Below are 26,971 nucleotides of genomic sequence, written 5' to 3'. Positions count from 1 at the left end.
ATTCTATACTTTCTAGTGGTCAAATTTCTGTTGCGGACACTAGCGACTCCCACCAAATAACTTTATTTAGCTCCAAAAAGCATTCATTGATGTACAAAAACACGTCAAAAACGCATGTGAAATCCGCATGCATTTTTTCTGCCAGGGAGAGGCATGGAAATTTCTGATTCAAATCCGCATTGTGCGCACATAGCATTAGTCTTATTTTTCGGCATTAAAATCCTCTGTCTTTCAATAAAGCCGGTGCATTGTTTCTACTTCCTCATCTATTGTACCATATTTGAGTCCTACCTGGCAGTGTCGTTCAGTCACTGCTTCATCTGAAAGAGGCCTAAATGAAATGGTAAATACCTTTGATGAGCAATTAATCTAATTAAAGGTATTTAGTAATTTATTTGGACCTCATTCAGACATTTATTTTTACATGTACAGTATGTGTTGTGGTGCAGACAGCCATCAGCCTATCAGAGTCCAGCAGCTGACGTCGGCATGCCTAGATTTTTGTGTGGCCCATGTTCTAGAACAATTTTCTGTCAATATAACAAGACTGTGGCCATTTAAATTCTATAATGATTATAGACTAATATCATTTGCTAATTAACCCCTTCCCTCCCTGGCAATTTTCTGTTTTTGTGCTTCTGTTTTTTGCTCCCCTTCTTCTACAAGGTATAACTCTTTTATTTTTCCATCGACACAGCCATATGTGGGATTGTTTTTTACAGGATGAGTTGTAATTTTAGAAGACATCATTCACTTTATTTTACAATGTCCTGGAAAATGGTAAAAATAATTAAGGAAATAATTATGTGTAAGGAAATGGTGAAATACAGTGGTGTGAAAAAGTTTTTGCTCCCTTTCTGATTTCTTATTCTTTTGCATGTTTGTCACATTTAAATGTTTCATATCACAAAACAAATTTAAATATTAGACAAAGATAACACAAGTAAACAAAAAATGCAGTTTTTAAATGAAGGTATTTTATTACTAAGTGAAAAAGAAATTCAAACCTACAGGGCCCTGTGTGAAAAAGTGATTGACCCCTAAACCTAATAACTGGTTAGGTCACCCTTAACAACTGCAAACAAGCATAACTAAGTCTTTTATAACACTCTCGCAGAATATTGGCCCACTCATCTTTGCAAAATTGTTGTAATTCAGCCACATTGGAGGGTTTCCAAGCATGAACCGCCTTTTTAAGGTTAAACCACAGCATCTCAATGAGATTAAGGTCAGGACTTTGACTAAGCCACTCTAAAGTCTTAGTTTTGTTTTTCTTAAACCATTCAGAGGTAGACTTGCTGGTATGTTTTGGATCATTGTCCTGCTGCATAACGCAAGTCCGTTTAAGCTTGAGGTCACGAACAGATGGCCGGACATTCTCCTTCGGAATTTTTTGTAGACAGCAAAATTCATGGTTTCATTTACCACAGCAAGTCTTCCAGGTCCTGAAGCATCAAAACAGCCCCATACCATCACACTACCAACACCACATTTTACTGTTGGTATGATGTTCCTTTTCTGAAATGCTGTGTTACTTATACACAAAGATGTAATTGGACATACAGTACAGACCAAAAGTTTGGACACACCTTCTCATTTAAAGATTTTTCTGTATTTTCATGACATTCACACTGAAGGCATCAAAACTATGAATTAACACATGTGGAATTATATACTTGACAAAAAAGTGTGAAACAACTGAAAATATGTCTTATATTCTAGGTTCTTCAAAGTAGCCACCTTTTGCTTTGATTACTGCTTTGCACACTCTTGGCATTCTTTTAATGAGCTTCAAGAGGTAGTCACCGGAAATGGTTTTCACTTCACAGGTGTGCCCTGTCAGGTTTAATAAGCGGGATTTCTTGCCTTATAAATGGGGTTGGGACCATCAGTTGTGTTGTGCAGAAGTCAGGTGGATACACAGCTGATAGTCATAGAATCATAGAATCATAGAATGGTAGAGTTGGAAGGGACCTCCTGGGTCATCTGGTCCAACCCCCTGCTCAAAGCAGGATTCACTAGATCATCTCAGACAGATGTCTGTCCAGCCTCTGTTTGAAGACGTCCATTGAAGGGGAACTCACCACCTCTCGTGGCAGCCTGTTCCACTCATTAATCACCCTAACTGTCAAAAAGTTTTTTCTAATATCTAATCTGTGTCTCCTCCCATTTAGTTTCATCCCATTGCTTCTAGTCTTTCCTTGTGCAAATGAGAATAAAGATGATCCTTCTACAATGTGACAGCCCTTGACATATTTGTAGACAGCTATTAAGTCTCCTCTCAGTCTTCTTTTTTGCAAGCTAAACATTCCCAAATCCTGCAACCGTTCCTCATAGGACATGGTTTGCAGACCAGTCACCATTCTGGTCGCTCTTCTCTGAACTTGCTCCAGTTTGTCTATGTCTTTTTTAAAATGTGGTGCCCAAAACTGTACACAGTATTCCAGATGAGGTCTGACCAAAGAGGAGTAAAGACCGATAATGACTTCACGTGATCTAGACTGTATGCTTCTGTTAATACATCCCAGAATTGTATTTGCCTTTTTTGCTGCTGCATCACACTGTTGACTCATGTTCAGTCTATGATCTATTAGTATACCTAAGTCTTTTTCACATGTACTGTTGCTTAGCTCTATTCCTCCCATTCTGTATATGTTTTTTTCATTTTTATTGCCCAGATGTAGTACTTTGCATTTTTCCCTGTTAAAAACCATTCTGTTGGTTGCTGCCCACTGCTCCAGTTTATTTAGGTCTTTTTGAATCCTCTCTCTCTCTTCTCTAGTATTAGCTATCCCTCCTAGCTTTGTGTCATCAGCAAATTTAATCAGTTTACCCTCAATTCCTTCATCTAAATCATTGATAAAGATGTTGAACAATACAGGTCCCAGGACGGAGCCCTGTGGTACCCCACTTGAGACATTCATCCAGCTGGATGTGAAGCCATTTACAACCACCCTTTGAGTCCGATCACTAAGCCAGTTATGAATCCACCTAACAGTTGCCTGGTCCATTGCATACTTGGTCATTTTTTCAATAAGGATGGTGTGAGATACTTTGTCAAATGCTTTGCTGAAGTCAAGATATACTATATCTACAGCATTTCCCTGATCCACCCAGTCAGTGATTCTGTCATAGAAGGAAATTAAGTTAGTCTGACATGACTTGTTAGTTACAAACCCATGCTGACTCTGGTTAATCACTTCATTCTTATCCATGTACTTACATACATGTTGTTTAATAATTTGTTCAAAGATCTTTCCTGGTATAGAAGTCAGACTCACCGGCCTATAGTTCCCTGGGTCCACCTTCTTCCCCTTTTTGAAGATAGGAACAACATTTGCTCTTCTCCAGTCTTCTGGGACTTCTCCTGTTCTCCAAGAATTTTCAAAGATTATGGAGAGTGGTTCTAAAATTTCTTCTACGATCTCCTTCAGTACTCTGGGGTGTAATTCATCTGGACCTGGAGACTTGAACTCATTTATGTTAGCTAAATATTCCCTCACAATCTTTCCGTTTACAGATAACTTGGATTCCTCTATTCCTTTAAAAGGACAGTGAAGATCAGTTGATGTTACATTTTCTTTCTGAGAGAAAACAGATGCAAAATAGGAATTAAAAAGTTCGGCCTTCTCAACATCCTCTCTTACCATTTCTCCATTTTCATCCTGTAAAAATCCTATAGCATCTTTGACTTTTCTTTTACTTCTGACATACCCCCAAAATCCTTTTTTATTGCTTTTGACATCTCTTGCAAGCCTTAATTCATTGTCAGCTTTAGCTAACCTGATACGTGCCCTGCAGGATCTGCAGACTGCATTATAATCTTCTTTAGATATGCCTCCCTCTTTCCATTTAATAAACATTTCTTTCTTTCTTTTTAGCATGTGTTTAAGTTCTGTGTTCATCCATCCTGGTTTCCTTAAATGCTTCCCATTCTTCCTACTTTTCGGGATTGTTAACGATTGTGCTTTGAGAATCTCATTTTTAAAAATTTCCCATCCTTCCTGGACATTTTTGTCCTTAAGGACATCCAGCCATTGGATCCCTCCTATTCTCTTTGAGTCTCTTAAAATCTGCCTTTCTAAAATCTAACCTTGAAGTTTGAGTCTTCACATGTCTTCCTCCTCTAGTTATCCAAAATTCTATAATAGCATGATCGCTGCTTCCTAGGGTCCCAGCCACCTTTACCTCCTCAACCATTTCCTCCCTGTTTATAAGGATTAGATCCAAAGTAGCAGATCCCCTTGTTTTCTCCCCTACCTTTTGGAAGATAAAGTTGTCAGCAAGAGAGGATAAGAATTTGCTTGACCTGTTAGTTTTACTTGAGAGAGATTCCCAACAAATGTCTGGATAGTTGAAATCTCCCATGACCACTACGTCATATTTTTTGGAGAACTTGGTCATTTGATACATAAAGAGTTCATCCATATCTTCAGCTTGCCCAGGTGGCCTGTAGTAAATGCCTACAATGGTGTCCTTTCCGTTGTTCTCTCCTTGTATTCTTACCCAAACAGTTTCCACAGAACTCCCAGTCTCTGAAGCTTCAATCTCTGTGCAGACATACGCTTTTCTAACATACAATGCAACACCTCCTCCTCGTTTATCAAGTCTGTTTCTTGCAAATAAGTTGTATCCTTTTAGCCTTTTATTCCAATCATGTGTATCGTCCCACCAAGTTTCAGTGATTCCAATGACATCATATTCCCTTTCCTGCATTAGTAGTTCCAATTCTCCTTGTTTGTTGCCCATGCTTTGTGCATTTGTATAAAAACATTTTAGTTTGTGATTGGTTTCTCTTCCTCCCATATTTTTATTATTTAAATTGTTTTGTCTTTGTTCTTCTTTTCCACTTCCAATAGCAGAGATCTCAATAGTATTTGTCAGCTGTATGGCTTTTTCTGGCCTTTTGCTTCCCTTCCCACATTGTTCTAGTTTAAAGCTCTTCTGATGAGTGTAGCAAGGCGACTTCCAAATACATGTTTTCCAGTCTTCGTAAGGTGCACCCCATCTCTAGCAAGTAGTCCATCGTATAGGTAATTCATTCCGTGATCCAGAAATCCAAATCCTTGTTGACGGCACCATCGACGTAGCCAGTTGTTCACCTGTAGAATCTTATTCCACCTCATTGTTCCATGGCCATCCACTGGGAGGATGGATGAGAAGACCACCTGCGCTCCCAATTCTTTCACTTTCTTGCCTAAGTCTTCAAAGTCACTGCAGATGGTTTCCAGGTCCTTTCTTGCGGTGTCATTTGTCCCCACATGTATTAGCAGGAATGGGTAGTGATCTGTAGGTCTGAACAGTCTTGATATCCTACTGAATAGACTGTTAGAATTTGTATTATGGCAAGAAAAAAGCAGCTAAGTAAAGAAAAACGAGTGGCCATCAGTACTTTAAGAAATGAAGGTCAGTCAGTCCGAAAAATTGGGCAAATTTTGAAAGTGTCCCCAAGTGCAGTTGCAAAAACCATCAAGCGCTACAAAGAAACTGGCTCACATGAGGACCGCTCCAGGAAAGGAAGACCAAGAGTCACCTCTGCTTCTGAGGATAAGTTTATTTGAGTCACCAGCCTCAGAAATCGCAGGTTAACAGCAGCTCAGATTAGAGACCACGTCAATGCCACACAGAGTTCTAGCAGCAGACACATCTCTTCAACAACTGTTAAGAGGAGACTTTGTGCAGCAGGCCTTCATGGTAAAATAGCTGCTAGGAAACCACTGCTAAGGACAGGCAACAAGCAGAAGAGACTTGTTTGGGCTAAAGAACACAAGGAATGTACATTAGACCAGTAGAAATCTGTGCTTTGGTCTGATGAATCCAAATTTGAGATCTTTGGTTCCAACCACCGTGTCTTTGTGCGACACAAAAAAGGTGAGCAGATGGACTCTACATGCCTGGTTCCCACCGTGAAGCATGGAGGAGGAGGTGTGATGGTGTGGGGGTGCTTTTCTGGTGACACTGTTGGGGATTTATTCAAAATTGAAGGCATACTGAACCAGCATGGCTACCACAGCATCTTGCAGCGGCATGCTATTCCATCCTGTTTGCGTTTAGTTGGACCATCATTTATTTTTCAACAGGACAATGACCCCAAACACACCTCCAGGCTGTGTAAGGGCTATTTGACCAAGAGGGAGAGTGATGGGGTGCTACGCCAGATGACCTGGCATCCACAGTCACCAGACCTGAACCCAATCGAGATGGTTTGGAGTGAGCTGGACTGCAGAACGAAGGCAAAAGGGCCAACAAGTGCTAAGCATCTCTGGGAACTCCTTCAAGATTGTTGGAAGACCATTTCCGGTGACTACCTCTTGAAGCTCATCAAGAGAATGCCAAGAGTGTGCAAAGCAGTCATCAAAGCGAAAGGTGGCTACTTTGAAGAAAGTAGAATATAAGACATATTTTCAGTTGTTTCACACTTTTTTGTTAAGTATATAATTCCACATGTGTTAATTCATAGTTTTGATGCCTTCAGTGTGAATGTACAATTTTCATAGTCATGAAAATACAGAAAAATCTTTAAATGAGAAGGTGTGTCCAAACTTTTGGTCTGTACTGTACATCTTCTAAAAAGTTAAACTATTGTCTCGTCAGTCCACAGAGTATTTTATTAAAAGTCTTGGCGATTAGTGATGGGCGAGCACTAAAATGCTCGGGTGCTCAATGCTCGGGTCGAGCACATTGGAATATTCGGGTGCTTGACCCGAGCGACGAGCCCAATGTTAGTCTATGGGAAACTCGAGCATTTTTCAGGGAATCGATGGGAACAGTGCTCAAATGACATGGGAACAGCATGGTAAAGACCCCTGGAAGCATTTCTGACTCCCAGGTCACTTCTGTCAACAACGTTGTCAAAGGTATTATGCCACTTTTACGGACTCACAATAAAACACACAAAAACGAAACCAAAATTTTTAATGGAGGCCAGAAATGGTAGTGAGATGCTTGGGCGAGGACCGAGCAGTTGCGAGCATGCTCGCTCATCACTATTGGTGATCATCAAGAAATTTTCTGGCAAAACTGAGACAAACCTTTTTGTTCTTTTTGCTCAGCAGTGGTTTTCATCTTGGAACTCTGCCATGCAGGCCATTTTTGCCCAGTCTCTTTTTTTATGGTGGAGTCATGAACTCTGACCTTAACTGAGGCAAGTGAGGCCTGCAGTTCTTTGGATGTTGTTGTGGGGTCTCTTGTGACCTCTTGGATGAGGCATTGCTGCTCTCTTGGGGTAATTTTGGTCGGCCGGCCACTCCTGAGAAGGTTCACCACTGTTTTATGTTTTCGCCAAATGTGAATAATGGCTCTCACTGTGGTTTGCTAGAGTCCCAAAGCATTAGAAATAACTTTATAACCTTTCCCAGACTGATTGATGTCAATTACTTTGTTTCTTATTTGTTCCTGAATTTCTTTGGATCGCAGCATGATGTTTAGCTTTTGAGGATGTTTTGGTCTACTTTGTCAGGTAGGTCCTATTTAAGTGATTTCTCAATTGAGAACAGGTGAGGCAGTAATCAGGCCTGTGTGTGGCTTGAGAAATTGAACTCAGTTTCCCAAAGATGTGATAAACCACAGTTAATTGATGTTTTAAGGGGGGCAATCACTTTTTCACACAGGGCCTTGTATGTTTGGATTTTTTTTTCCCTTAATAAAGACCAGAATTTAAAAACTGCATTTAAGCACTGTGGGAGGGAGGAGCTTGCATAACATTTGATGATTGGGAGAAAATTTCCTGTTGGATATGGTCAATTTTTTCTTTGAAATAAATAGCTAGATCATCAGCGCTGACGTTGGTGGTCTGGGCCTCTGCTGTGTGATTAAGGAGAAAGTGAAAAGCGTCGAAGAGGTGTTTAGGATTATTGGACAGTGAGATGATGAGGTTGTTAAAGTAGGTTTGTTTGGAGAGGTGAATGGCAGAGTTATAGGATTTAAGCATAAATTTATAATGGAGGAAATCTTCGGCCAGATTAGATTTTCTCCACAGCCGTTCGGCACACCTGGAGCATTGCTGGAGAAATTGCTGTTTGCAGCGTGTTCCAGGGTTGTCACCATCTGTGCAGAATTGTTCTCTGTGTAGGAGGTGCAGCTTCATCCCGGGCGCATTGCAATGTTTCGTTATAATGCTTCAGTGCAGAGCCAGGACATGAGAGGGAGGACATTGGGGCCAATGATGATTCAACATTTCCATGCATTTCTGGGTGTTAATGGCATGTATATTTCTATAACTGTGGAAAGTAGGGGTGTCTTGAGCAGGGAGACAGTTCTTGACAGAGAATGAAAGAAGGATGTGATCAGAGAGCGGAAGAGAAGAGTTAGTAAAGTCATGTATTGAACAGAGCCAGGCGAAGATCAGGTCGAGAGCATTTCCATCTTCATGTGTAGGAGAGTTAGTAAGCTGTGAAAGGCCAAAGTCCAAAGGTTGAAGTTAGCGACAAAAGATGAGCGGCAGACGGGGAGAGGGATCGCCAATTGGGATGTTAAAGTCCCTAATGATGAGAGTGGGCATGTCACAGGTGTAAGGCAGCGCTAGTCATCATACTGGGGGTTACTCGCTTCGCTGCGTCAATCAATGCACACGTGCAATGTCTTTACGTTTTTCTCACAATGTTGCAGTTTATTACATCATAAGCCACAGTTCACCGGGTCCAACTCCGTGGCACGCCGACACACATATCTACAATATTCATGAGACAAGTGGCACACAGGCCCACTTGCTCTAGGTTACAGCCTACGGCAAGGTAATAAGTTATCAATGACCATAACACAGTCCATGTAACAAAGTGTATTACCTTTGCTGGGTTTAGTTGCTGCAGTCCATTTAATCCGCCACCACTGTGGCTTTGTGGATTCCCAGGTAGGGGTCTCCAGCCGTCGTTCCCTCAAAGGCCACTGACATTCACACAGGATCCAGGCTCTGCCTTTCAGGACTCTTCCTCAAGCCTCTGCCTTCCAAGGCCACTAGCATCCACACAGGATCCAGGCTCGACCTTTCAGGTACCAGGCTTCACTCCAAAGCCGCTGCCTTCCAAGGCCACTAGCATCCGCACAGGATCCAGTCTTTGCCTTTCAGGCTGCCAGGCTTCACTCGGCCTCACTAGGCCTCTCACAAACGGTGTCCCACACACACGGAGCACAGGCCTCACGCCTCACACCGAACACACCTGTCTCAAATCACCAGGGTTTATATTATCCTGTGCACAGACACCCACATACTGACAGGACCTTGCTGATGTCACAGTCATGTGATCAGTCAGCTGTGTGTATAGGTCCTGTGTGCTGTCCCAGTCATGTGTACAGACCTTTACTGTGCATACAGGACCTGTGTGATGTCACAGTCATGTGACCAGTCAGTTAAAGGGGAAGGTACATGGTCAGGTAAAACACATCCTGGACCATTTACAGTAATGCTAGCAAGCTGCTGCATTACACAGGATAGAAAGTTTCAAAGCCAAGTGACAAAGTGATCCAGAAACTGACGGAGGGGCCCGCAGGCCAATACACAACCGCCACTCACAGGGAGAAGGGCCTGTAGAGTCTGACTGTGTGGACCTCAAAAGAAGGGAAGATAAATGAGGGAACTGGGGGGATAACCTGAAAAGTACATTTTGTTGAAAGGAGCAGACCAACACCTCCACCTGATCTGTTGTCAGGTCTTGGGGTATGAGAGAAGTGTAGGCCACCATATGAGAGAGCAGCAGCGGCGGTTGTGTCTGACTGCTGGACCCATGTTTCAGCAAGAGCCAGAAAGTTGAGGGAATTTGAGAGGAAGAAGTCATGGATGTAGGAGAGTTTATTATATGCTGACCGAACGTTCCAAAGGGCACAGTTGAATGAGACAAAAGGCATGCAAGGAATATTAATGAGATTGGCAGGGTTTCTGAATGTAGCAGGGAAAGAGTTAGTTTTATTATTACAAGAAGGTCCTGGATTAGGAGAAATATTACCTGCGAGTAAGAGAAGGAAGATAGAGAGAGTGATCAGATGGTTGAGTGATTTGTAAGAGCATTTCTTGTATTGTATGGTGGGAGTAAATGGGTCTGTGCGATATAACATTGTGAAGAGAGCATGAGAGCTGTACATAGTAGAAGAGATGGTTAATATGTATGTAGTGTTCAGAGCTTGTGGGAGAACGGTCAAGTGGATGAATGTAGCAGCCAGAACATAAATGGCACAAATACAGATAGTAAACACTATTTGCAAAACCGATGACCTGGGAGCCAGTTTGTTTAAGTGTCTTGCATGTCTTACCTGTCTCCTGCCCTGTCCAACTGCCATGTCTAACTGTGTCGGGACTTTGAAATCCGATGGGACTTTGAAAAAGTCCCATCGGAATATAGGGCACAAGCTGCCATGGCAATCCATTGATACCCCACAATTGTGTTATGAGAGAGATAATGGGCCCCTGAAATGCCAAGTCACCCAAATTGCATGCTTTAATGCCAGGGACTAAACATTTGCGATTGGAGCTAGTTTTGGTTGCTGCAGCTAGAAGCAGATGCAGGCTGGATAACACAGTCAAAATCCTCCTTGTATGTTCTCAGTCTGGTCATAAGACATACATATATATCACAAGTTGGGAAAGGGTTAAAAGGTAATTAGGAATTTATTTACATTTCCTTTAGGTTTTTTCCAATTCCTGGAGAGCTCATTTAAATTACATCGTGTCCCCTAAAGGAAGTATTAACATATATTATTCTAGTCTAATAATCTTGTTTGTAATATTATGAGTAGTGTTGAGCATTCCGATACTGAAATATCGGGTATCGGCCAATATTCGCGGTATCGGAATTCCGATACTTAATTCCGATACTTTTACAATATCGAATACCGGAATCGGAAGTTCCCATAATGCCTGCGCTCTGCAGTGTCTCTGAAGGATGACAAACTGGATGGCAGCGCTCAGCTGAGATCCAGCCTGTCATCAGAATGCCATCCCAGCGGGGGAGAATTCTCCTGATTGTTTAAAAGCCGGCGCGCGGTAAAAAGCCGCCGGCTTTTAAACAATCACACAGCCCCATACTGCTTCCCCGCAGCCTCCCACCCCGATCCTCCGCTCCCCTCACCACCTCCCATCCCGATCGTAAGTTAGGACCGGGCGGAGAGCGCAGCACCAAGGAGCGAAGGACCCGGGCGGGGAAGCCGGCAGTGAAAAGACTTCACCGCCGGCTTTCCCGTTCTGTGCTGCGCTTTCCCGCCAGTTATTTCAAATGAACAGCTGAGGTATCAGGTGATGCCGACCAGCTGTTCATTTGAAGTAGCCGCGGTGCCCTCAGAGGGTTCATGTGAGTTCATGCTTTACTGCATGAACTCACATGAACTTTCCCACGGCCGCACAGGTCAGCCTCACCTCCCAGACCATCAGACCGGTCATGATTAGTGTGTGTGCGCGTGTGTGTGCGGGGTGTGTGCGGGGTGTGTGTGCGATGTCTGCGTGTGTGTGCGGGGTGTCTGTGCGATGTTTGTGGGTGTGTGCGGGTGTGTGCGATGTCTGCGAGTGTGTGCGGGTGTGTGCGTGCAGGCAGACATAGGCCGATGTGACACTACTACTCCCATCGGCCTATGTCTGTCCCCCGTCCACTCGTGCCAGCAGGATCAGCTCGATGGGAGCAGTAGTTCCCATCAGCCTGATCCTGCTATTTAAATTGCCCTACTGTGTCCCCAATAAATTTTAAATACATGTCATTGGTGGCCAGTGGTTACCTACAATAAATTAGTTTATACATTACCTGTCCCCGCCGATCGCCACCTAAAATAAAGTAAAAAATAAAAAACTACACCTATACTCACCTAGACACCTAATTCCCCGAAGCCATCGATCTCCTGTAATAAAATATAAAATAATAAACCACAACCTTATCCTTACCCCTCCGTAGTAGTCCACGAGTGTCCCACGAAGATCTCCAGTTCAGAGCAGCCACATAGAATGTGACCGCTCTGAACCGCTGCCGCCGCTAGAATGACGGGGCCGTAAGGGTTCGCCGGAGTTCAGGCAGCGCTACTCCGGTTAGCTCCTTTACGGCCCTGCTGTATCGTGAGAAATTCCCACGGTACAGCACTGCCATAAAGGAGGTCTCCGGAGCAGCGCTGACTGAATGCACTCCGGTGACCTCAGTCAGTGGCTCCCGCTGCCGGGAGCGGACGTGTTCCCGGCAGCGTGAGCTTACAGCAGCCATGCACAGCTGTCACCATCTCCAGATGTGACAGCTGTGCATGGGAGATCAGCGCAGGAACGTGGACAGGTAACTATTATTTTTAGTAAACTAAGAATTAAATAAAATGGTCTGTTTTATTTCAAATAAATTATTTTTTTCTGGGTGTAGTGTGTTTTTTCTTTTTAACACTTTGTAGGTTAGTAATGGGGGTGTCTTATAGACGCCCATCATTACTAACCTGGGCTTCATGGCAGCTGGTTCTGACATGAACCCCAACCCTATTACCCCCTGCCACCGCACCAGGGCAGCGTGGAAGAGCGAGGCTAAGTGCCAGAATTGGCGCATCATATGGATGCGCCATTTCTGGGGCGGCTGATGGCTGGTGTTTCTAGCCTGGGAGGGGGCCATTATTCATGGCACCCTTCCTGGGCTATTAATATCAGCCCCCAGCTGTCTGTCTAGCCTTTGCTAGCTATTAAAATAGGGGGGACCCCACGTCATTTTTTTGGGGGGGGTCCCCCATTTTAATAGCTATTAAAGGCTAGGTATTCAGCTGGGGGCTGATATTAGTAGCCTGGGAAGCTCCGTGGGTTTTACCCCCTTCCCAGGCTTCAAACATCTGCCCCAGCCGTCTGCTTAACCTCCGCTAGAGACTAAACTTATGGGGGATCCCACGCCATTTTTTTTTTTAAATAAATCCTTTATTTTAACACTAAATGACATTTGAGGAGTTAATAAAGATGCAGTCCCTAAATTATTATTTATTTTTTAATTAATTTTTCCCAAAACTTTTGACGTGGGCTTCGCCATATTTTTGTATGCCAGCCAGGTACAGCATCCAGCTTCTATGAACGCGCCATTTTCCGGGGCAGCTGCGGACTGCAATTTTCAGCGGGGGGGGGGGGGGCAGAAAGCTTGGGCCTCCCTGCGCTGCAGATTCCATCCCCCAGCTGCCTAGTTGTACCTGGCTGGACACAAAAATAGGGAGAAGCTCCACGTTTTTTTTTTTTTTAATTATTTCATGAAATTCATGGAATAATTAAGAAAAAAAGGGCTTCCCTATATTGTTGTGTCCAACCAGGTACAAATAGGCAGCTGGTGGTTGGGGGCAGCCCGTTCCTGCCTGCTGTACCTGGCTGGACACAAATATAGTGCAAAGCCCCACGTCAATTTTTTTTAAATTATTTCAGGAAATTCATGAAATAATTAAAAAAAATTGATGTGGGGCTTCGCCCTATATTTGTGTTCAGTCAGGTACAGCAGGCAGGAACGGGCTGCGCCCAACCACCAGCTGCCTATTTGTACCTAGCCGGACACAACAATATAGGGAAGCCCTTTTTTTCTTAATTATTCCATGAATTTCATGAAATAATTTAAAAAAAAAATACGTGGGGCTTCGCCCTATTTTTGTGTCCAGCCAGGTACAACTAGGCAGCTGGGGGCTGGAATCTGCAGCGCAGGGAGGCCCAAGCTTTCTGGGCCCCACCCGCTGCAAATTGCAGTCCGCAGCCGCCCCGGAAAATGGCGCGTTCATAGAAGCGCCATCTTCTGGCGCTGTACCCAACTCATCCAGGGCCCTGGTGCGGTGGCTCACTGGGTAATAAAGGGGTTAAGGCCAGCTTGGCATTATCAGCTGGCCCTAAGCCCGAAATTCATGGGGTCACGCCAATATTAGACATGACCGCCATGAATTTCTAGTAAAGTATTTAAAAAAAACACAAACACCCAGAAAAAAGTCCTTTAATTGAAATAAAGACACAATTCTTTATTGTTCTAAATTAAACCATACTTACCGTCACGCCCATTCCAGCTGAAGCCAACGATCTCCTGCAATAAAAGAAAAATAATAAAGCAACCTCATCCTTACCTTTCCATGGTTCCCAGGACAGTTTCAGCTCTGCTACATCGAGATGACAGGCTGGACCGCAGCAGAAAGCTGCCATCCAGCCTGTCATCCCGCAGACACTGAGAAGCGCAGGCATGCTGGCGCTCCTCAGTGTCGGGCTGTGACGGCATAAAGATGAGCCGAGGTCATGTCCAATGAACTCAGCTCACCTCATGCACGTCACTGACAGCGTGGGAAATTCTCCTGCACTCAGCGCTTCAGCGTGAGAATTCTCCCACGCTGTCAGTGACATACATGAGGTGAGGTCATGTCCAATGAACTCAGCTCACCTCATGCACGTCACTGACAGCGTGGGAAAATTCTCCTGCACTCAGCGCTTCAGCGTGAGAATTTTCCCACGCTGTCAGTGACGTGCATGAGGTGAGCTGAGTTCATTGGACATGACCTCACCTCATGTATGTCACTGACAGCGTGGGAGAATTCTCACGCTGAAGCGCTGAGTGCAGGAGAATTTTCCCACGCTGTCAGTGACGTGCATGAGGTGAGCTGAGTTCATTGGACATGACCTCACCTCATGCACGTCACTGACAGCGTGGGAAAATTCTCCTGCACTCAGCGCTTCAGCGTGAGAATTTTCCCACGCTGTCAGTGACGTGCATGAGGTGAGCTGAGTTCATTGGACATGACCTCGGCTCATCTTTATGCCGTCACAGCCAGACACTGAGGAGCGCAAGCAAGCCTGCGCTTCTCAGTGTCTGCGGGATGACAGGCTGGATGGCAGCGTTCTGCTGCGGTCCAGCCTGTCATCTCGATGTAGCCTAGCTGGAGGCGTCGTGGGAACCATGGAAAGGTAAGGATGAGGTTGCTTTATTATTTTTCTTTTATTGCAGGAGATCGTTGGCTTCAGCTGGAATGGGCGTGACTGTAAGTATGGTTTAATTTAGAACAATATAGAATTGTGTGTTTATTTCAATTAAAGGACTTTATTCTGGGTGTTTGTGTTTTTCTTTAACTTTGACTATGGGGTTAGTAATGGGGGTGTCTTATAGACGCCTCTCCATTACTAACCTGGGCTTGATGTCAGCTGGCATTATAAGCTGACATCAACCCCAGCCCTATTACCCCACTGCCACCGCTACAGGGCAGTGGGAAGAGCGAGGCTAAGTGCCAGAATTGGCGCATCCTATGGATGCGCCATTTCTGGGGCGGCTGATGGCTGGTGTTTCTGGCCTGGGAGGGGGCCAATATTCATGGCACCCTTCCTGGGCTATTAAAATCAGCCCCCAGCTGTCTGCCTAGCCTTTGCTAGCTATTAAATTAGGGGGGACCCCACGTTATTTTTTTGGGGGGGTTCCCCCATTTTAATAGCTAGTAAAGGCTAGGTATTCAGCTGGGGGCTGATATTAGTAGCCTGGGAAGCTCCGTGGGTATTACCCCCTTCCCAGGCTTCAAACATTTGCCCCAGCTGTCTGCTTATCCTCCGCTAGAGCCTAAAATTAAGGGGAACCCCACGCCAATTTTTTTTTAAATAAATCCTTTATTTTAACACTAAATGACAAGTACAGTAATCAACACTGTCACTGTACTTCATATATATGTGACTGACATGTTTCTATGTATCTAATCTATGTGTGATGCTCTATTCTTTCTATTCTAAATTGTCGGGTACAGATGCTGAATTGCCGGCCGGCTTTTTTAAAGAGACGGTGCATGAAAACACTATTATTTTTTTAAATAAATCCTTTACACTAAATGACAAGTTCTGTAAGCAACACTGTCACTGTACTTCATATATATGTGACTGACATGTTTCTATCTATCTAATCTATGTGTGAAGCTCTATTCTTTCTGTTGTAAATTGTCGGGTACCGGTGAATGCCGCTGATGAATTGCCGGCTTTTCATGTCATTCTACATTATTCTTAGTTGTTTTACTTCATGTAGAATTAACCTACAAGGAAAGAAAGGGTTTATTTTCATTCCGATATTTGTGTCCTGCATTGGTTTCCGGTATCGGAATCGGCGATATCCGATACTTTTTGGGTATCGGCCTGATCCAATCCGATACGATATTTCCTGATATCGGAAGGTATCGCTCAACACTAATTATGAGATTTGTATGTAGAAATGTTTCTTTTCCAAAGTACCGATATATCAAATCAATGCATTAGAGAGTAACAATGAAAAGACTCATCTAATCCTAGTCTTTTCTGCAAAAAACTATCCATGACAATATACTGTACCTTAATAAATAATGGATTTACCAAAACTTACGCCATTAGAAGCACAGCTGCTATTACAATCCCAGGATTGGACACGTAACCAAACAAATTGGTCATAAAAGATGGAAAGTCCTTTTCAATTGTCTCTTGAAGTACTTCATACATCCGAGTTTTTCCACTTCAAAACAAAAATATTTGCAAAACTTTTCATATTTTATCAAAACGAAAACATATTGTCAAGCATTACAACTAAACCAATATTATATAGATATAAGAGTAGTAGTCAACTTACATTTTCCCAGAGGTAGTTTTTCAAGAATGAGCAATGAATGTCTATTCCCAATGATACTAATCAGTGGAAGCCTTCAAGATTTATCCAGGCTCAGGGCCTCATCAATATTGTGTCCACATCTAGTACTGTAGCTATATGTACTGATAAGCAGATGTGCCTAGATAAACATTGAACTTTATGATCTACTGATTTATGGGGTTCCCATGGATCGGAGCCACACCGATTACACTTTGATGGCCTATCCTACAATCGGGGCCTTATTAACTTATGCCTCGGCCCTTCAAAATTACAACTAGATTATATTGGTCATGGAGGTGTAATAAGAGAGGAGGAGGCATGACGTCACAACTCTGACACTATTGCGCCATTGTACTTTTTATGTGACCCTTCCCAATACCCCCAATAAGCAATATAAATATATATTTTTTTTTATGTATAATTTACTTTTTGAGCTCATGGGTGGTATACTCCCCTTTCAAAAATGGTATCTTTTACCTGTCTTTCTCCGCATGCATGCGCGTTGGTTGTATTGTGTCTAGAATCTTTCCCTTGTCAAAATCATGTTTGTAATTGATGGATCTCAAACGCGCATGCGTGAACATTTTTCAGACATAACGTCCTACTATTAGCTGACCAACTATGACGCGCACCGACATGCACAGCACTATCTATAGGACACCAATTATAGCGATGTGTGCATTCCCTCATTGCTTGAAAAAGGTTCTTTGTAACCAAAATTTCACCACGCAAATATGACCTGATAAAAGTCCATATATTTTTTTGCAATATTTGGAGTGCTGCCTGCTTTTTACTTTTTATTCATTTTACAACCAGACAGACAGACAATCTGTTACCTGAAAGGACCACAGTCAAATGATGGGGAAATAGTCATTATTGTGTATGCCACAGGCAACAAGCTCATGAACAGCACCAGTAATAATAGGGCCATGTAGAAATTGTTTGACTTTGAAGCTTTAAACACTCTTTCCTGTGGAACGTTGCTGCTCATTACCGCCCAGCACTGCAAGTACATTGAAGACAGGAGACGCAGTACATTTACGACAATCAGTCCAGGAGCATAAAATGTCCCCATCCTGTTGGGTAATTGAAAGGATTGTTACATAATTAATAATAATTGTTGCTATAAAAAATACACACACATATATACTGTATATGCCTCAGTCTGTCCTGTGTTGGTTTGGAACTGAAATACTACCACCATGTGGATGAATGACTATATTACATGCTAACACAAAAATAGGGAAAGCTCTGTGTGTAAACCTGTAGATCTAGTTTCAGTAACAGATCGTGCACTGCTCACCTACAGAGGTTGTGGATAGCAGGTAGAACACTGGAGAGGGCATGTGAGTCCACTAGAGACGGCTCCAGCTCTGACCGATGGTTCCTAGCCTCATACTGCTGGAACTGGAAAAACTAAATATTGTAAGGCAGCGCTAGTCATCATGCTGGGGGACACTCGCTGTACCGGGTCAATTAAAGCACACCAGCCACGTTTTCCAGTATTTCACAATCCAGCAGTTTATTACACTTCACTACTGCTTATCACCGAGTCCAACTCAGTGGCTCGCTGACATACACATATAATGTCCAGGAGCCTTTCAAGTGGCAGACAGGCCCACTTGGCTCCAGTTACAGCCTTCAGCAAAGTCACTTATATCAATGTCCATATAATGCAGTATTTTACCTTTTCCGGGTTTTAGCTGCTTCAGACTTGTTCTGCCACAGCTGTGGCTTTACAGCTTCCCAGATGGGGGTCTCCAGCCCTCGTTCCTTCAAAGGCTACTGGTATGTTGTCTCACCTAACATCCAGTCTCTGCCTTCCAGGACTCTAGCCTTCCAAGCCTCTGGCCCTCCAAGGCTACTGGTATTGCTTACACATAAGGATCCAGCCTCTGCCTTTCAGTCTTCACTAGGCTTCACTAGGCCTCACTAAGCCTCTTCCCACACGGGAACAGGCCTCATGCCTTTTCACCCTGTCTCAAAAGCACCAGGGTTTATATATCCTCTAGTGCACACACAAGACCTGTGCTGATGTCACAGTCATGACCTTCTGTGTGCACAGGACCTATGCGATGTCACAGTCATGTGACCAGTCACCTGGGGGAGGTACATGGTCAGCCAAAACACACCCTGGACCATTACAGTAATGCCGCAAGCCGCTGCATTACAATATGAATAAAAAAAACCTTGTGGGGTATTATTTATGGTCCTTTGTAGGATGTCCAAGTCCAGGTACATGAAGAGTTTGTATTGTGTTACACGTTTCAGAGTTGATCCAACTCCTTCCTCAGATATATTAAAACGGGATGTCACCTTCATTCACTGGCAGCACCTGGAATACCCCACAAGTTTTTTCGGATTCATATATAGACATTACACGCTAAGGCATTTATATGTGCAGGTCAAAAGAGAGGGACTTGAAGCCTAATTGTTTACACTGTAAAGGACACGGTGGCTTCCAATAGCCATCCGGGGGGGGTTAGGGTTGAGGGAGAATGATGCCAAGCAATCTGCTCACCAGTGTAGTGGAGAGCGGCTCCAGCCACACTCACAGTCAGCGCCCACAGGAATGTATAGCGTGTTTTGGGTGGTATCAAGTAGGGGGGAGAAAGAAGTTGTCTCATCCAAAGTCACTTCACTATACCCAACTCCCACTACACTGGCCAGCGCATTCGGCTCAGCTGCTCCTGCTCCAGCAACCTGCGCAGGGTGCTCCTGCTGCATTCACCGCTTATGTTGAAGCAATGTACAGGGATGTACAGCCTGATGTGGGCGCTAGCAAGTATAAGGGGGATTTATGCTTAGCAGTTCCTGTGCCCAGTGGCTCCTGCTGCCAAAGTATGTGTGGAGAAGAGGAAATGTAGGATGCTAGCCTCTCGGAGCAGTGGCTCCTGTGCCTACCGAACCCTGCTACATTCAAGTCATACAATGAAGGAAGTGTACATAAAAAGGCAGTGTCATCCTATCCCCCTGCACTGTGCCAAGCACTCAGCAGTGTAGTAATGAGCAACTTCTTCAACACTGAACTGCGCTTTTACTGAGGAGACCAGTGAGGCAACACGCAACGTCGCCTCCACATTGGATTGTCCTGGGTGTTTTGCATATTTGAGATAGCTGAATCCTTTGCATTATAATTATTATTCCTTATTCCACTAAGAAATTTTTGTAAGCATGAATATTTATATGTATAGATTGCAGTCGTTGTCCTGGGACAAGAACTCTGACCTCAAGTGGTTGCATTTTCTTAAAGTCACTGTCCTGATTGGGTTATCTACCAGAAAAGAAATAATCATCTCTGTACAAATTAATTTGATTCTTTAAAAAGACTCTACAAATGATCAATTTCCGATGACTAAATCTGTGGTTGGAGACAATTGTTACTTATCAATGAATGAGCTAGAGACAGGGTCAAACATAATATATCCTCTTTCTGGACTCTATTGGGACCTTAGAGATAACAATTGAAGGAACATGTGTCTTAGGCTATGTGCCCACGATGCGGAAATGCTCCGGATTTTTTCCTGAGCGTTTCTGCATCTCCCTGGGAAAAAAACCACATGCGGATTGTACATGCGGATTGTACATGCGGATTGTACATGGGGATTGTACATGGGGATTGTACATGCGTTTTCCTGCCAGGGACATGCGGAAGTGAAGCGTTCTTCACATGTATTTCCGCATGTGGGTTGTCAAGCGCTTTCCAAGCGATTTTAGCATCACTTGGAAAGTGCTTGACAACTTGGTCACACTATATAAATCCATGCAACCGGCATGGATTTATATAGTGTGACCGAAACAATGATAAAAAGATATATATATATATCATACTTACCTTCTGATGGCCCCTGGTGTCTTTATTTGATGCGTCTCGGCTTGCCGGCAGCTCGCGGTACACTGAAGGACCTGCCGACGTCAGCGGTCGCGTGACCCGTCACATGATTAAATGACGTCATGGCAGGTCCTTGAGTCCACCGCGATCTGCTGGCAAGCCAAGACTAAGACACCAGGGGCCATCAGAAGGTAAGTATAATATTTATTTTTTATTTTATTCTTTTTTTTACAGGTTCTATGGTACCCGGGTCTGGAGGAGAGTCTCCTCTTCTCCAGACCCGGGTACCATCCGCACATTGAAACGCATGGAATGCGCATGTACAGATGCAGTGATGCGGATTCCATGCGTTCCAATGCAAGTCAATGGCGGCGAAAACGCAGCGCTTCCGCAAAATAATTGGTAGTGCTGCGTTTTTTTCCGCAATGATAATCCGCAGCAGAAATTTCCGCAGCATGTGCGCATCACATGCGGATTATCATTGGGAAACATGGCAGACCTTCTACCAAGCATTTTTACGCAGCGGAATTGCCGCTGCGTAAAAGCTTAAAAAACGCATCGTGGGCACACAGCCTAAATTGAAAAGGCAATCATGTGTAGTCTTTTATGACTTGTATATCAAAGGATATTGGATTTAAGCACACACATACTCAGATACGAACAAATAGAAGGTAAAGTGGTGTAATTAATTAGGCCGGACAAAGGTTGGGGGAGTGCACCCCCATAGCCATCTCATCAGATAAGAAAAATGACAAACACTGAGTTGTACCATAAATGCTATACAGTATATCACCTATCCAAATGATAGATGGGGTATGATTTCAGAAGGCCTAACTCCTTGGACTACTATCGATCATGTTAACCCTTTCATGACATATGATGTTGTAGTGCCCCGAGGGTTCGGTTGCTACAGGGGTATTGCACCTCAACCAGAGGTGTGATATTCCACTCCCAGGTGAGGATGGAGTGTGGACCAGGGCTCAGTTAGCTGCATACACACACTCACCCCATTTCCGGGGGACAGCTTGACGGTGCTTCCATTTATATATATGCAGGCACAACTGACCATGTCCCTGGCTGGAGTGGGGAGGGGGGAGAGAACCCAGTGATGTAGGAGCAGAAGTTGGTGGAGGTAAATTATCCCTCACCCAAAAACCGGAGGTCCTGATCATCTATTGGTGCGCCCCCCCCCGCCAAACCTGCTAGGAAGGCACCATATAGGATAGCGGGAAACGGGGCCCACGTTTGCCTGCATAGATCAGCGGCAGCTGGACAGAAGTTTGGTCACTGGTGGGGCACGAGAGGCCAGAGAAAGGACAGAAAGGGGTCCTGTGCCATACTCCTGAACTGCCTGGGGGTTGACCGAGCCCCTCACCTGGTGGACGCAGCACGGCTTGGGCAGTCATTGCTGACAGAAATGACATGGATAACAACTGTGAGTAAAGGCCTTGACTGCATCATTGGACTCTGTGTTCTTAATGCTGCCCCTGCACCATCACCCCCGCCATCCTATTACACTGCCCTGAGGCTACAGTCTTCCCGTGGGGAGTTATCCTATCCCTGTGCTGCACACTAACACCAGCTTCAGCGGTCTGCCTTGCAGCGGCGGTCATCCCTGACCGCAATCCACGGGTGGCGTAGTCGGACATTTCAAAACCCTACAAATAGACTGCCGCCATTTGGTCTGAGCACCCTAAGCCACGGGACCGGGTTGCCACTACTACCCCCATCAGCACCGTACACAAGAAGGCCCGGTTCCGGGTACCCCACGGCCCAGGGGGCGAGTCAATGTAACCTTACGTCATATGTCATGTCCCTGCATTTGATGTGAGCTCACAAGCCGAGCCGGCATCTTTCCTCGCACATGATGATTGGTTTATTCAGCCATCATGTACCTCTAACAGTCCTGGATGGCATGTAGATCCACCCATGGCTGTTAACCTGTTAAAACCCGCTGTCAATCTCTGACAGCGAAATTTAATACATGCCTGTGGGGGGGCGCGTTATTCAACACGTCATTGGCACGCCCGTAATGTGGCTGTTTATGCTCATGCACTGCTATGTATAGCACAAGCCATCGGATGATTGCAGCTTCAGATCCCCTAAGGGAGACTATTAAATACAGTAAAAAAGATAAAAAATAAGAAAAAACTAAAAAAAATAAAGTTCAAATCACCCGAGGAAAAAAAATCAAAAAGCCAAAATTATGTTTTTTTGGCCACCACAACATTGCAATGGAATGAAATAAGAGGCCATGAAAACATCGTATCTACCCCAAAATTGTATTATTAAAAACATCAGAGCGGAAAAAAACAAACCCTCACACAGCCCCACATCCCAAAAAAATAAAAACATTACGGGTCTGGAAACTGGAAAATGGCAAAAAAAATATATATTTTTTTTTACAGATGTCCAAAGTTCTTTGCACTACTTAACTACAAAAAAACTATACATGTTTGGCACTATCAGTTTTACCATATAGTGAACAGTAAATAAAAAAAATAAAAAAAATCAGTTATGAGATTTGTTTGCAATTTTACCGCACTTGGAATTTTTTTCCTGGTTTCCAGTACACTATGTGGTAGAATGGATGGTGTCGTTCAAAAGTAGAACTCGTCCCGCAAAAAACAAGGCTTTATAAGGCTATGTTAAGAACAAAAACAAAATGTTATGGGCGGCTCTTGGAAGAAGGGGAGGAAAAAATGAAAATAAAAAAAACAGAAAATCGCCATGTTATGAAGGAAATAATGGGTCCTGAAGTACCCTATGTGCATAAAAGGTTTGTGAGCATTCACTGTCTATAGTAATGGTGGTTACACCAATGTTCCCTTCACACAAGGGACATTGGGACTTTTAGCAAGTATCCTCTGAATAGGTGATACGTGTTTTTGGGACAACAAACCCATTAGTAGATTTGATTGCAGCATGACAGCCAGTGTTCATACTAGGACCAGGAGCATAAGTACATTTCCTGATTGTGGATACTATTCAGTAGAAGGCTAAGTTCTTTAGAGGTCTAGGGATGTTTATCCTACCTAGAATCTTAAAGGATGGAAAATTAAGAAGGAATGAAAAGTTCACCTACAGATCGGGTTTATATAATACATTATTATATAGCATGAAATGGTATACAATATAATAGTACAATCCCAATAGACAGGTCATGACCACAAAATGTAGAAAATATCCTTGTTCTCTTTCACATCTCAAACGTGTATCTTCAAGATTTTATATTTAGCTGAGTGTAAAGGGTTATTCTTATGCGATTAAACTGGTGTAATTAGTGAGCTTAACACTCATTAGATTTTCCATCAAGTATTGCCTATTTTTTCCTGATTTACATGATCTGAACTTACCATATCATGCCTTGATTGAAAATGAGACCAAGAACATTTCCACTTATATCGAACTCGGCATAAGATGGCTGTAAATTTAAAAATATTAACAAGCTATGAAATTGTAATTTATCCAAGTTGTACATGCTTTGAAATCTGCAGTGCCACCGTACCACAATTTTTCATTATTCAGACTATAGATACCAAATTTCACAATATTCTGAAAATGATCCCTGATATCATCTCCTTCTGACACAGGATTCAAAGAAATTTAGTGTATGGGCACTTGGCAGACACGCTGGGTTTTTCAAGGTGAATACACTTCTGTAAAAAAGCAGCAGTCTTTTTCCTGAAGCATCATCTTTGGCGACTTTTCAGTCACGGCTTTTGAAGACAGAATCATTTAAACAAACATGTACACAGCAAGCCATTTTGACATTGCTGTGCATTATGTTTCTTCCTTGTAGCATTTATTTAGTGCTTTTTCAGGCAAGTTCCAATTGGAATCCAACTGAAAAAGACGCCATGTACACATACCCTAAAGGAGCAGCTAGCACGCTCTTATCTCCTGTAAACATTCACAGTTTCTTTGAAGTGTAAATAAGTACCTTATTAAACACTATTCAAAGAGATTTTTTTGACAGGGAAGACAAGTTTAAAATGAATAGATATTAGATTGATATTAGACTGTTTATGAATTCTGTTGAAATCAGTGGGGTCTATTGCTAACTATGATAGATATGAAATAGATAGTAAAGTAGATAGTTACGTAGATAGACAGACGGAAAAATAAAAACCAGAAAATCACATTGTATGATTTTTAAATAATTGAATTACATTTTAATGCGAGAAATAAGTATTTGATCACCTACCAACCAGCAAGAATTCTGGCTCACACATCCCTGTTAGTTTTTCTTTAAGAAGCCCTCCTACTCTGCACTCATTACCTGTATTAATTGCACCTGTTTGAGCTCATTACCTGTATAAAAGACATCTGTCCACACAATCAATCACACCCCAACCTCTCCACCATGGCCAAGACCAAAGAGCTGTCTAAAGACACCAGGGCAAAATTATAGACCTGCACAAGGCTGGGATGGACTACAGTACAAAAGGTATGTAGCTTGGTGAGAAGGCAACAACTGTTGGCACAATTATTAGAAAATGGAAGAAACACAAGATGACTGCCAATCTTCCTTGGTCTGGGGCTCAATGCAAGATCTCGCCTCGTGGGGTAAGCATGATTCTGAGAAAGGTCAGAAATCAGCCCAGAACTACGTAGGAGGACCTGGTCAGTGACCTGAAGAAAGCTGGGACCACAGTCTCAAACATTAGCTTTAGTAACACACTACGCCCTCATGGATTAAAATCCTGCAGGGCACGCAAGGTCCCCCTGCTCCACCAGAACATGTCCAAGCCTGTTTGAAGTTTGCCAATGACCATCTGGATGATTCAGAAGAGGCATGGGAGAAGGTCATGTGGTCAGATGAGACCAAAATATAAATTTTTGGTATCAACTCCACTCACCGTGTTTGGAGGAAGGGGAGAACAAGGATGAGTACAACCCAAATAACACCTCCCAACCGTGAAGCATGGTGAGGAAACATCATACTTTGGGGGTGCTTTTCAGCAAAGGGGACAGGGCGACTTCACCGTATTAAAAGGAGGATGGATGGGGTCATGTATCGCGTGGTTTTGGCCAACAACCTCCTTCCCTCAGTAAGAGCATTGAAGATGGGTCATGGCTGGGTCTTCCAGCATGACAATGACCTGAAAAACACAGCCAGGGCAACTAAGGAATGGCTTCGTAAGAAACATTGCAAGGTCATGGAGTGGCCTAGCCAGTCTCCTGACCTGAACCCAATAGAAAATCTTTGGACAGAGCTGAAACTCAGTGTTTCAAGAGATAGATAAAGATGAGCTAAATAGATAGATTCAATAGTTATCATAAAAATTCAAATAAACTTACAAATCCAGACTCCAAATCCCAACACCAGCAATAATTGAGAAACCTGACAATCACTGCTCGGCCAAAGTCTCCCACAAGAATCATGAGGTAGGTCATCTGTGTATCTGATACTGTTAGCTTTACAAATTCCTGTAAGATAAAAGGGTATACAGTTTTCTAATAGTATAAATACTGTGGCTCCTAGTTACGATGTGTATCTATGTAGTGCCTAACATGAAATGATCATCAAATGTCTATTCTACATAATGTAACATTAGTTCATATTACTGTTACATAAAAAAGAGTAATTAGGAGAAAATTTACATTTCCCTCTTATTTTGAAATATTCATATTTAATAGATTTTATGAGCACTTTTTATTTACTTCTTGATAAGAAAGCATGTTCATTAGAAAATATGGCCTTTTGTACCTAGTACTGTGTCAGCCCAACCCTCTGAGATAGTCTTTGACACTGAATTATTTCAGTCTTCTTTGTACTAGAATACCCAGCAGCTCTTCTCACTGAGCTATTCAGCTCGCTGGACAGTTCCTGGCTAACCTAGATTCTGGTACCTGTGTTGTTCCTGAGCAGCTCCACCCTATTTTGTTCCTGATTGGCTTTATCCTGTGAGTTCCTGATAGAACACCCTATTTAAACCTGGCCTGGCCCCTCCTTCCTTGCAAGATTATTCAGCTCTCAGCCTTTAGTCAAGCTTTCCCTTCACCTGCTGCCTCATACAAGATTATACTGCTGTCCCTGTGTACCGACTCCTGGCTCTTGCTGACTATGCAACCTGCTAAATCCTTCAAGACTATACTGTTGTTCCTGTGTATCGACTCCTGGCTTTTCCTGACTAAGCAACCTGCTAAATCCTTCAAGATTATACTGCTATCCCTGTGTACCGACTTTTCCTGACTACGCTACCTGCTGGTGTTGCCCCTAGTGGTTGCAATACCATTACTCCAATTCAGGTCAGTTCCTAACATTATGTTTCCATTGACCCCATGCAAACAAACCAACAAAAGTTGTGCATATTACCATATTCTTTCTAATGTTGTACAGATGATGGATGACTTACTATCCCCACATTTGTTTCCCAGCATGGACCTCTGGGCATATCAGCTGGATGAATGTATGGTGTTGAAGTGCTCCCATTAGTTCCATTAGAAATGCTGGCTATCAGTAACATAGTCTTGTTCTTTATAACCTCCTCTTCAGCTAACTAGAAATAAAGTAGCAACAATTAGTCTCTCTGCACACAACGTCCTTTCAGGCGAATTCGTATACAGAAACCACCTGAAAAAATTAGAAAGAAACACTCAAAAGAAGGAA

The 26,971-nt window shown here is 43.3% G+C and overlaps 1 protein-coding gene across 1 annotated transcript in view; it reads right to left on the bottom strand.

Moving 5' to 3' along the window:
* LOC141178827 (transmembrane channel-like protein 2-B) overlaps positions 1 to 26,971 on the bottom strand; it is a 167,866-nt gene that overhangs the window by 8,638 nt on the left and 132,257 nt on the right. The window contains exons 16-20 of the mRNA XM_073660642.1: positions 26,718 to 26,861; positions 25,660 to 25,788; positions 23,712 to 23,779; positions 17,360 to 17,599; positions 16,266 to 16,391 (exon numbers count right to left, since the gene is read on the bottom strand). Of these exons, the coding sequence (XP_073516743.1) occupies positions 16,266 to 16,391; positions 17,360 to 17,599; positions 23,712 to 23,779; positions 25,660 to 25,788; positions 26,718 to 26,861 (707 nt within the window). The remainder of the gene's footprint in view (positions 1 to 16,265; positions 16,392 to 17,359; positions 17,600 to 23,711; positions 23,780 to 25,659; positions 25,789 to 26,717; positions 26,862 to 26,971) is intronic.

The sequence above is a fragment of the Phyllobates terribilis genome, unplaced genomic scaffold, assembly GCF_046119375.1.
Source record: "Phyllobates terribilis strain yellow unplaced genomic scaffold, ASM4611937v1 Scaffold_1__5_contigs__length_1240528914, whole genome shotgun sequence".
Classification (NCBI taxonomy): domain Eukaryota; kingdom Metazoa; phylum Chordata; class Amphibia; order Anura; family Dendrobatidae; genus Phyllobates; species Phyllobates terribilis.
Note: the sequence above shows the minus strand (reverse complement) of the source record. Positions and strands in the feature narration are given on the sequence as shown.